Source organism: Danio aesculapii, chromosome 18, assembly GCF_903798145.1.
Source record: "Danio aesculapii chromosome 18, fDanAes4.1, whole genome shotgun sequence".
Taxonomy (NCBI): domain Eukaryota; kingdom Metazoa; phylum Chordata; class Actinopteri; order Cypriniformes; family Danionidae; genus Danio; species Danio aesculapii.
In genome coordinates, this window is record NC_079452.1 from 16,153,608 (window position 1) to 16,165,621 (window position 12,014).

The 12,014-nt window shown below is 37.3% G+C and overlaps 1 protein-coding gene across 1 annotated transcript; it reads right to left on the minus strand.

Moving 5' to 3' along the window:
• Positions 1 to 2,946: 2,946 nt before the first annotated feature.
• psmd8 (proteasome 26S subunit, non-ATPase 8) lies at positions 2,947 to 11,469 on the minus strand. Its single transcript, XM_056478931.1, has 7 exons — positions 11,329 to 11,469; positions 9,237 to 9,309; positions 9,048 to 9,150; positions 6,320 to 6,485; positions 6,137 to 6,237; positions 5,919 to 6,030; positions 2,947 to 3,379 (listed from the first exon to the last, which is right to left on the minus strand). The coding sequence occupies exons 1-7, from the start codon at positions 11,437 to 11,439 to the stop codon at positions 3,242 to 3,244; spliced, it is 804 nt and encodes a 267-aa protein (XP_056334906.1). The 5' UTR covers positions 11,440 to 11,469; the 3' UTR covers positions 2,947 to 3,241.
• Positions 11,470 to 12,014: the final 545 nt, after the last annotated feature.

Consider the following 12,014-nt stretch of genomic DNA (forward strand, 5'->3'; position numbering starts at 1 on the left):
AACCTTGTTAAATTTAACATAGTGTCCATCCTTACTCAGGTTTCTCTAGTATTGGTTTAGAAGACAGATGATGTACTTACCTCAGAAAAACATATTTCTAAAGGTGCAGTTGACTTAAGGTGCAGTTGACCAGATGTCAGTAACATCCAAAGTAATCCATACAAAAAGAAAACAAAAGTAATTAGTTTAGAAATTAAAGAGCCCATATTATGGGTTTTTGAAAATGCCCTTCCATGTAGTGTGTAACACAGCTCTAAGTGAAGTGAAATATCCAGCTAAGGCCTAAATCTGTAAGTGAACAGTGTTTAAAACTATTGATTCATCTATAAAAGAGTCGACTCATAGTGCTTCAAACGAGTCATCTTGATAACGAGCTCAGGTTCGAGGTGAGGTGTATAAATTGCACCCAGCAAGCTGAACTGGCGCTCTAGGCGTGTGTGTCTGGTCCTCGGGTAGGAGTGTAATGTGTGTGTAAGGCACGGGTATTCGCGGATATAACTGAGCGCCGCGCCCTCTCTATTCAGCCGCTCCTCTATGGACGCGCCGGCCCTGTGTGTGTGTGTGAAAAGAGCAAGAAGACTGTGACAGGCTAGGAGATCTCCTCGCCAGTTCTTGGACTTTTTGCTCAATAAAATAGTTATTCGTCAGTATTTTCTAGTCCATCGTCTGTGTTTACATTCACCCACTGGCAGCCAAAATCCACTATGAAGCGTGTATGCACTGTGACTACTTTTATATTGATGATTAGCTGCTGGGCATTTCACTCTGTCTCGCGCTGAAGCCTTGTCCGTGTCGACCAATCGCAGCAGGTTGTCATCGGTCCAATCAGCGCAGATTAACTTCGTGCTGAGGAGGGGTTTGGGTACAAATGAATCGCTGAACGATTCATATGAGAGTCGCTGGGATAATTAGGCAAAAATAAATGCAGATTATAAGACCATGACAGTGTTTTTTGACCTTGCATGCATATTAGACTGTTGTTGGAGACCCTTACAACCTAAATATGACCCTATTTCATCTATAATATGGGCTCTTTAAGTTATGTGACGAAGAAAGGGAGATGTAAAAAGGCATGGAAAGCCCAGATAGCAGGTGAAATCTGTTTTTAGAAAGCAGCCCTGCCACTCGTAAAATAAATATTAGCTGCTTCAGTCTCTACAACTACCCCAGCAAGCATTTAAAAAAAAAAAGATGTCTAAACGTGGGTGTCTTGGCTAAAACAAGGAAAAATCTGTATTTGATGACTAGTTTTGGCCAATCCTTAAAAGTCTATTAAATAGATGAGACCCAAAGACCATCAAGATTTGAAGGCTATTAAATGTTGGGGAGTGGGGTTGGTCATCAATCCACATGTCTTATTTGTATGTTTGGATTGTTTGGGTTTTTATTAAAATCTGGGTCAAGTTAATGTCAACAGCTTCTTTAGAGATATATTTTCCAGGAAAAATCGTGACGTGTTCAATACTTATTTTAGGCATAAACATATAAGTCGTACAGTTTTTCAATTTTCAAGAGTTCACACTTAGCTAATGATTAATTATAAAGCTTGTTTGGCATGCTGTCCCAGGAGAGAGCCCTGAGGTCATAAGATCCTCGAGCCTGGGGCTCCCTCCCATTTGTAAGGCGAGAGGGGAGTTTGAGCTCAGGTAGAACTCGAGAACTCCCCTGCTGTAGTAGCTAATGAACAGATAGTGATTGCTCTTAAGCGATAACTACTTACTAGGTGCATGTCTATGGTGCTGATTTGGATTGGTCAGTTAACTTAAGTTGCATGTTTTGGACGGTGGTAAGAAACCGGGAAACCCACCTGAGCACAGGGAGAACGTGCAAACTCCGCACAGAAACGTCGGCTGGCCTGGTAAGGACTAGAACCAGAGACGTTCTTGCTGTGAGGGAACAGTGCTAACCACTGGGCCACCATGCCACACATCTAGGAAAGGAGGAGGAGTAGGGATGGAAGGGGGGACTCTTCAAACGAAGATGACTGTGATATGGAACTTAAGGCCAGCTCACACGGTGCGATTTTTTTATTTATTTTTTTTTTTTCACCTTGAACGATTGTAGCATGTCAGACTGCGCGAACATGGCTCCCATGTCACACTGTAAGATCTCAGCCATCATAAAGTCCAAATGAACGACAACGAAGATGCACCAAACATGAAAGAAAACACAAAGCGTGTCTCAATTAACAAAACCAGAAAGAAAAAAACTATTTTAACATTTCCCCGCGCTCATTTGAATTGTCACATGGATTGCGTCATCAGATTCTGTGCTCCTATTGGTTCTTGGATTGACGCTCATCACAGCTGTTGGCACTCTGCAGGAAAGTGTCTGAAATCTTCTGACACTGCCAGAACTTCATCAGAGGACAAATATGATCGCAACGGGCACCAAGCAGCTGTCTGAACATCAAACCAACGATCAAAGATCACAGATTTTAACCTAGGATTTCCGGAATCTTTTAGAATTTCTCAAATTTGTCTCAGATAACAAAATCGTGGCTGAAATCTCAGTGCGAGCAGGATTTAAGGGTATTTACAGTGGCTTAGGAATCATCTGATTGGTGAATCATTTATTGGATAATGCGGGACCAGCCACAAGCAATCATAAGCATGTGATCCTCTCAAAACTAGTGTATAAATAAAGTTTACTTATTTGTCCTTTTGACAATTTGGGGGATTTTTATCCCATTACTGAACAAAAAAAAACATTTCAAATTAAAAAAAATCTGTAAACTTTTAACCAATCCTCTCACAGTTGCTAGGATACAAGGCAAAGAGAACAATAATTCAATGAATACTCCAGGAATTACATTGAATAAGCAGTAAAGTTTAGCTTCCATCTCCAACATGCCAACCAGACCCGCTTTTCTTAACTCTCAAACTCACTTTTCATAAAAAAGACCAATCAAACATTGAGGAAAAACAATGTGAATATTCAAAGTAATACGTATTAAATGTTTATTTCCAAAAACATCCTTTTAAGAGCAGTTATTAGATGATCACCAGTAATGCAAGAGTTACTGAAAACAGAAGACGACACATCCAACAGACAATTACACAGAGAGACCCTGAAACAGGTAGATATTGATCATTAGTAGGCCTCTGAGATCCATTATTTGTGGGCGTGTCATCCGCTGTCTAAACTGAGTCCAGATATATGGCCACTGTACAATGCTTTTATTTGTATGTTTGGGTGAACAAATGCGAACCTTTATGTATACATGTGTCAAATATCCACACTACACAATCATTTCCAGCTGTCTTGCATACTCGATGACTTGTTTGGCCAGTTCTGTGGAGGGGATGGTCACCTCCTCTGTCTTTTGATGCTGGGTGCTGAATGAGTAGTATCCATCAGGACTCTGAGTCCAGTTTCTCTGCGAAGCACAAAAGTCAAAACGTGAACATTGTATTTTCCATACATTATATCACTATTAAAAAAAGCTGGCTCTACTTAAAATTGTAAAGCAACTTGTTGCACAAATTTGAGTTGACTCAAACCCAACTCGTTTAACGCAAGTGCTGTAATTAAGGGTTTCTTTTGGATGTCCATGTTTTGGATGTCTCCTTTGTCACACTCATTACAGGTCTTTCAGTCTCTGCTAATGAGCTGATGATCTGAATCAGGTGTGTTTGGTTAAGGAGACATGGAAAATGTGCAGAGCTGGTGCTCCTGCAGGAACGTGGTTGAGAAACTGCTGTAGTTGACTTGGTTTATGTTGAGTCAACTCAAAAAGCTCTGCAGTAAGTTCACTTACAATTTTAAGCTGACTCGACTTTTTTGTCTGTTGTTTGATCTGAGTCAATCTCAAATGTTGGTTTTAATGCAAAGCTTGTGCAGTATAAATGCAAAATTCAGATTGAAATAACCAGGCAGCGGTACAGTGAAAATTTTTATGTCACCCACACAGCTGAGATCGGTGCGCAAATAAATATGTAAATAACATCTCGTGTTTTTTCAAATGAGACAATAAGTCGATGCACTTCAAATCAAGAAATGATTCTGCATCCATTCTGAAATTTTCTGAATACATTGCAAATCTGTCTTGAATTGATTCTCAGGTTTGTTTTTACCACCAGATCCTGTTGTATGCTAACAGTCACACTTGTTACACAAACCACTTGAATGTAAAACAATCATTAATAAAGTTAATTATTTTATTAAAAACAGTTTAAGCAAATTATAGTGGTATGTTCAAACCAGACGCGGATGAAGGGTCCAGCGTGAGTGATTTACATATTAAGGCCCAATCCCAATTTTATTTTTGTACCCCTACCTCTTCTCCTTAAAACTGAGTGTGAAGGGGAAGGGCTTCAATGTTTACCCCTAAGAAATGGGACAGCACTACAACACCTGCACATCATGTCATCGTGATCTCTTGCTTCATATGAGATCAAACGATCCAGTTATTATTGTTATTGTTATTATTATTATTATTATTATTATAGAAAGCGAAATTTAGCGTTTTTTATTTTAGTGTTTTTTTTAAGCATGACGGTAAAACACAAACACAGTTATGAACGTATTAAAACATGTGCTTGTTTGTTGTAAAAATTCGTAATAATGACAAAAAAATACTAATTTGTGGATCTCCTTACTTCCGGGTGCAGCTATCCTGCCGTTGTGGCTGGTGTATTCTGGGAAATTTTCTTAGCCCTTGGTTTCAAGTGTGGTCCTGAAAAATCTTCTTTCGAAGGGCTATCTACCCCTTCCCCTTACCCCTACACTTTCACGCTAAAGAGATTTAGGACACCCCTACCCCTAATGGGAACACGCAAAACGAGGGGTAGAGCTAAGGGGTAGAATTGGGTCTGGGCCAAAGTCAATGTAGACACGATTAAACATCCTGCAGTGCTATTCATACGAATGATGCGATTCGAGCAAATGACATGGTGCAAACTGGTGGTAAATGAGGAGACTCCCCCCAAATATATGTTAAGCGCTTTTAGTTTCCAGAAAATCACTATATAAATGTGAAGAATTAATATTATTAAACTGAGCTTTTCAGGCGGTTGATACTCTTTACGCATTATTCGAGTGAATGGGTCGAGTTGAAAAATCTGAACTTTGGCGGTGATTCACACCATGTAACACCCCATTCACACAGGGCATCAGCGTCAACACTTCCCATTCACTTTGAATGGTTGACGTCAGGCGTTGCGAAATTGCATTGTGCTTCCGTTGGCGCTGCTTCAGTGGCGTTTCTCAACTTTTCAAGCGCCAACGGACGCATCAGCCAATCAGATTGCTTCATGCAAATACACCAGCTCAGACAGTAGTGGATTGCGGACTAATTTCATTGGCTGACGCTGCTATGACGATCGCGTCAGCCCCAACTTCAGAGACACCCTCTGTCAAGCATTGACGCTGAAGCCCCATGTCAATCGGGTGTTTATCAATCAGGAGCTTGCTCTAGTAGCAGCGTGATTGTGACGTTGTGCCTATAGTTGGTGTAATAAGGGGAAATCCTCCTGCTGACATGGGACAACAGGTCATCAAAATGGGACTAGCTTAGTTGGAAATACAACTTCCGTCATCACAGAACAGCTTCTGGTGGAGTTGATGAACTCACCTAGCTGGGTGCACCTCTGAAGAATCAAATGGATACATACACATACAGCACAGCTACTCTCTCAATAAAATCCATGTCAGCCATGGAATCACCAAGCAGACCGGGTCTAATCCGGGTCTATTGTGTCACGCCCAAATGAAGCGAGTAAACCGGGGCACTCACACCAGACACAGCTTGCACGACTACATTGCTCTATTCGCACTATACAAGTCAGAATAATAACAACCCGTTTCAAGTAAAGTGACAAGAGCAAAGCAGAACTAAATCATTAACTGCGATTATTTGTTACAGTTTACCACAACAGGACTAGTAATCATTTTTGAAAAACACATTGAACACTTACTTTCTTAGCATATTCTGTCATCTTTTTTGGAGAGGAAAAGAAAAGCACCCGCGTGGCTTCATTGAACTGAATCTGTTCATATGCTTTCTCTATACAACCTGCAATCTCATCTCTACAAACGAAACACAAGACAAGTAAATGACTCAGTAAAGACCAAATCTACCCAAGATAGTTAAAGCACTAACATTGAGATGATTAGACCACAAATATAACCCTACCGGATGGTATCAAGAAGAGTATCAATAAAGAAGGTGTAGCTCTCTGCGGGAATATTTCCTTTGGCAAGAAATACCTTGTTGTAACTGCCCTCCATCAGATACTGAAATTAAGAAAGAAAAAGTTAAGAAAAAAAAGCAGACATTTGCTGTAGGAGTTCAATATAAGTGACATGCATCTCAAACCTGCTCTAATGAAACTGGGTGTCTGATGTAGACGTTCGTCTGGATGTCTTTCGCACTCAGTCTTTCCAGCTCTGTGTGAAATTCAGACACTCGGTTCTGAGAGAGCAGGAAGAGCAGGTTCAGTCCCAGCAACTGGTGCCTGTAGGCCGACTCAGGCAACTCATCCCTGTGACATCAAAAAGGCAAAAAATTTAGGCAAAAATCCCAATTCTTGTAAGTAATAGTTTGCAGTATACAACCATTGAAAATGGATAATTATTTATGCATGTAATGGCCTCCTACAAATCCCCTAAATGTGTCTCCAATCTTTCCTTTTGAATGTACATCTCATCACACTGTTTTAGGAACCAATAGTTCAATTTGGGTATTACATTTTTCAGTTTAATTTTTGCAACAGTTAAAGTATTAAAATTGTTAAGTAATTTACTATTTAAATCTGTGGTTGGAAATGGCAAATGTAAAGGATATAGTTTAATTTTCATTTTGCAACAAACTTTGCATAGTATTAGGAAAATGCTATTTTAAATACAGAAATACACTGCTATTTTGCATACCATGTTTCAAAATGAATTTTGCTACTCGTATTCTTCCATACTAAATGTCCATTTAGCTAGATTTTGACAATAAAAATGTGTTTAGAAGTGATATTCTCTCTTTTCATTTAAAAATGATCCATTTTGACATTTCGGATGCACACAGCTATGATTGTCTATTAGTTTTGCATAATAAATAAATAGATGAACACTGCTGTGATATACTCACAACAACAAAAAAAGAAGGAACATAGGAGACTTTTTGTTTAAAGAATAAATTCCCAGTACTGAAATGGACTAAACAATAGTGCCAGATAGTAAAAACACAGATATTAGGGGCTCTATTTTAGCGATCTAGGTGCAAAGTCTACAGCGCATAGCGCAAAAGCATTAAGGGTGTGTCCAAATCCACTTTTGCTATTTTAAGGATGGAAAAATTCGCTTTGCGCTGCTGCGCATGGCCTAACAAGGTTGTGAATATTCTCTTAATGAGTTATGAGTGTGTTTTGAGCATAACGTGCATTAAACCAGTCTCATCTCCCATTCCCTTTAAGAGTCAGTTGCGTCGCACCATGGCACATTTGCTATTTACATGGAGGACTTTGTAAGTGGAAAAACTGAAAGTTTCATTATCGAGAAAATAGTTAAACTATCTGCAGTACGAGGATAAAGAAGGAGCCTCCTCCATTCGGCCTCTTTACTTTCTCTTTACTTCCGTGGATCAGGAAATGGTGTTGTACGCACTCCACTGAAGACATCCGTTAGCCTACATATTTAATTTTATTTGTTGAGCGCAAAGATTTGTTTCAAAACTATTTCTAAATTCAGTTCAAATTTCGAGCAAACAAATAAATAAACAATAATAACGAAGTGTGGTAAAATAGCACATGTCCTATTCTTATGCCACAAAAGGTGATGCAGACGTCTACAAAACAAGACAGGTGGACAATTCTAAACTTGTTTTCATTAAAAACAAATATAAATATGCATATAATAAATAATACTGCTAATAATAATAACAACATTATAATAAAAATGTATATTGTCATGAATGAACTAAAAAAGCCCCCTGCACATGAAAGTGGCATGGAGGTAGTGTTTATGTATTTATGTAGTAAATAATAATCTTTGTAACATTTTAATCCTCTATTTTTTTTCACATGTAAAGATATTTGTGTATTGCTGTACATCCTGTTTTGAACCTATGTAGGCGCATAACTAACACGCTCTGCGTTGAATTTTAGACCTGCTTTTACTTGGTCAATGGCACTGTCCATTTCTGTTTCTCAAAATAGCAACAATAGCAACAATGCACCTTAACAAACCTCCTTTATAGACCTGCTCACCAATGAGTCCACAAAGTGTCACAAATGGATTTGCCATTTAAACAACGTGGCACAAAACGTGAAAATTAGGGTTGCGCTGGTCTGAAAATAGCAACAAATCTCGCGAAACACACATTGCGCCGGGTGTATGATAGGGCTCTTAGACTGCATCAAAATGTCTAAAACTATATAAACAACTGGAACACTATTCCTTATTATAACACCATGTCTTCACCAAACACAATTGGGCAGTCCACCAAAAAAAATCAGTGTGCATACTTATGTCACAGGCTTCAGTTTCAGATTTGATCTTCTAACATGCACAAATACAGAGTTTCCACAATGTTTCAATTCCCATGCTTATCTCCTTTTTAAAGCAGACAAACCATTTTCTATTTCCAGTGATAACGTGTGTGTATACATGTTTTACCTATATTTATCAGTATAAAAATGCCTTTTTCATTCCAGTTGAGCTGCCAATGCAACTACTACTGGAATATTTATTTGAATGCAAACATGATCAATAATTTGTTCTACAAACTGATGAACTCTTTTATCTCTTTTTCCCCCCAAGCACTTGTGCCACTTCTAACAGGGATTTGCCACTTTTTTTCAGTGTAGACAGTGTTAGAATCACACAGAAGGTAAGGCAAAAGCTACTTTTTCACCCATTTTTGCATCGGTCTCATATTTATAACTCAAAAACATTGACCTTCTTCTGCAAATATAGTGTCTCATGGTACTAGTATGTCATACTCATAGGCCGTTAGGTTTCAATAAAAGCTGTTTTTTAGATGAACAAGTCAAAAATCCCAAAAGAAAATTTTAATTTATGACAGCAGAGTGAGAGATGATGGAAAACTGAATTACTTGTAATCAAAGTAGTAGCATTTAAGCTGAGCCATGTAGCGTTCGAATGAGGGGATGTCTTTCTTCAGAATGCTCCACAGCGCTCCAATCTCCAAAACATCTCCTAACAGAATAACAACATCATAAAACACATTTATCAGTTGTTTCAGCAACACACATCTCATTCAAATACAAATTATGAACACTTACGTGCGAGGATAAGCTGCTGTTTGGTTAGTTTGGTCCCAGTGGTTGGTAGAAAGTTCAACTCCAACAGGGAAATCTTTGAGAAAAAAATAAAAATACAACTCAATCACGCACAACACAACGGATTTAAAACATTACAGACGCATAAAATATGAGACTTAAAGGGAGTTCACACAAAAGTAAAAAACGTACTATTTACTCGCCCTCAAGTGATTACAAACCTTTATGTTTCTTTCTTCAGTTAAACACAAAAGATGATATTTTGAAGAAAACCTGTAACCATTACTTGCATAGCTGTAATGTAGCCATGGCGGGATGAATCTTGGTGTGGCGCCCCACCATGGAAGAATGCATATAGCGGAAACCATGCTATGGAAGTCAATGGTTACTAGGCATGGGACGATAACTGTTTTCAAGGTATACCACGGTTTAGAAAAATCAAGGCAAACATTTCTGCTATACCATTCCTACGGTATGTGTACGATTTTTTATTTACGTTTTTTTTTTAGGACAACAGCATCTCTAGCAAAAAAATATACAAAGATGCAGTTTTAAATTGTAATGAAATCTGTGTTTCTGAAACTAATGAAGACAGCAGAAGTCAATGATTCATTTTTATTATTGAGCCTGACATGTTTACTGCTCCAAAATATTTTGAACCTTTCAAAAAATTTAATATTTTGTGTTCGAGGGGGAAAAAAGTTTTAGTTTTTTCAGGGTGTGTGCGGGGTCTTAAAAAGTCTTAAATTTCAAAAACTAAATTTAAGAGCTTAAAAAGTATTAAATTCACTGAAATATGCTGTTGTGGGTCTTAAACGCACACTAATTCCTAATTTTCACTAATTGTCCATGTAAAGCTATGGCCAATTGGTACAACCAACAAATCAATCTAAAAAAGTTGACCAGAATTAACATTAACTATTTAGCAATATGGTTTAATTGTCTTCCTTACAATCACATTTGTTTAAAAGTTCTCCATGTTTTTATCCATAAATTTATGTTGTGTATAAATTTTGTTTATTATAGCTTCTAAAACTTGTCTTTATTTAAAGAAAGGTTATGCTAATAGAAATATATATGTATAGAAGTAGAGTTTGCTTGTTTAAACACATTGTTTAAAATATGTGGCTAAGAAATAACTGAATTCTAATCGGGCGAGTAAAAAACATTCACAGGTTATTGCTAAAAACTATTAGCGGTTTGCCATGTGAAAGTCTGAAATTTCAATCATATTGGTCTTAAAAAGTCTTAAATTTGACGTGATGAAACCTGCAGAAGCTGTTTTTACCCAGACATTTAAAAAGAATATATTTTAGAGCAGTAATACCCAATAAAATCAATCTGTGAAACCGTGATATTTTTATCCAAGGTTATCATACCGTCAGAATCTTATACCATGTAACCATGCCTAATGATTACATGGTTAATATTTTAGCATTTTCCAAACAATATACTCCTTGTTTACCATGAGAAAGAAAAAATGATTTGGAACAAGTAAAGAGTGAGTAAATGATTACAATTGTCATTTTTTTGGGTGAACAATCCCTTTAATACCAATCGATAAAATTTGATTTACTTGCGCTGTCTTTGAGGTTTGTACGTTATATAGAAATGAATTGCCGCTTTACACACACATTGAGGTAAAAATCGGTTTTATTTTCGCACATTCTTTCATTTTTGAACAGTGACAGCTTGTTAGCAGCCAATATTATTTCCCCATTTAAAATGTGCAAATATTACTTTAATGCAATCATATTGTAAAGGAAGAAAGTCCGAATGTGCGAATATAAAATCAACTTCACTCGCTGTCATTTTGTATCACAACTAATGTAACGTCATTTAAATTCGCTGTTTGCTAGTTAACCTTTTACTTTGAGGGTTAACAAAAGCCTCACGATTCAGAAAACATATTAGGAGTTTTACGTAACCTATTTAAGCTAAACTAAAACACAAAATGAAGCGTTTGTTGATGCGCGTGAATCAATCGTAATGGACTCTTCAATATAGCCGCACTGCTAACAGCTCGTCGGGCTACAACTACAGCTTATCTGTACAGTTTTTGGATATTTTTTTTGTTACATAAATTCGATCTTACCTTTAACTTGCTCAAGAGCTCACCGCATTTATTGAGGTTTGGGTTCTTTTTATTCCACTCGGCTTTCAATGTTTCATATAATCCCGCAGTCTCTTTCAACACAGACGCCATGGTGATTCTGCAAAAATGTACGACACCGGCCTGTCAGAACACGGTAGTGTGTGTGCTGTCGTAAAGATCGTTCGTGTTACTGTGGAAACCAGGAAAAGCACATCAATTGATTTTGGGTGAAACCATTACAGTGTCTCTGAACGAATATAACATGTATTTGCTTTATTCATCTATTATTAACATTTATTCACTTTATAAAAGAACATTATTGTTAAAATATCTAGGTTTGTTAAAAAAATATAGACGTTTTGGTGTAGCAGTTTGTCTAAAAACAAAACAGACATGAAAATATAATTGTTCACAATGTAATTTTGAATTTTGCATTTCATGAATGTCGACAACTTGGAATCTTCCAAGAATATTTATTCGATAATTGATGAAAACATATTCATACTGTTAATAAATGTATTTAACTAAGTATTTTAGTATTTTACTAAGTATATTAAATAAGTATATGTATTTCACGAAGTATATTAAGTATATTAATGTCTAACTAAGTATATTAGTTGGCGGTTCATTCCGCTGTGGTGACCCCTGATGAATAAAGGGACTAAGCCGAAGGAAAATGAATGAAT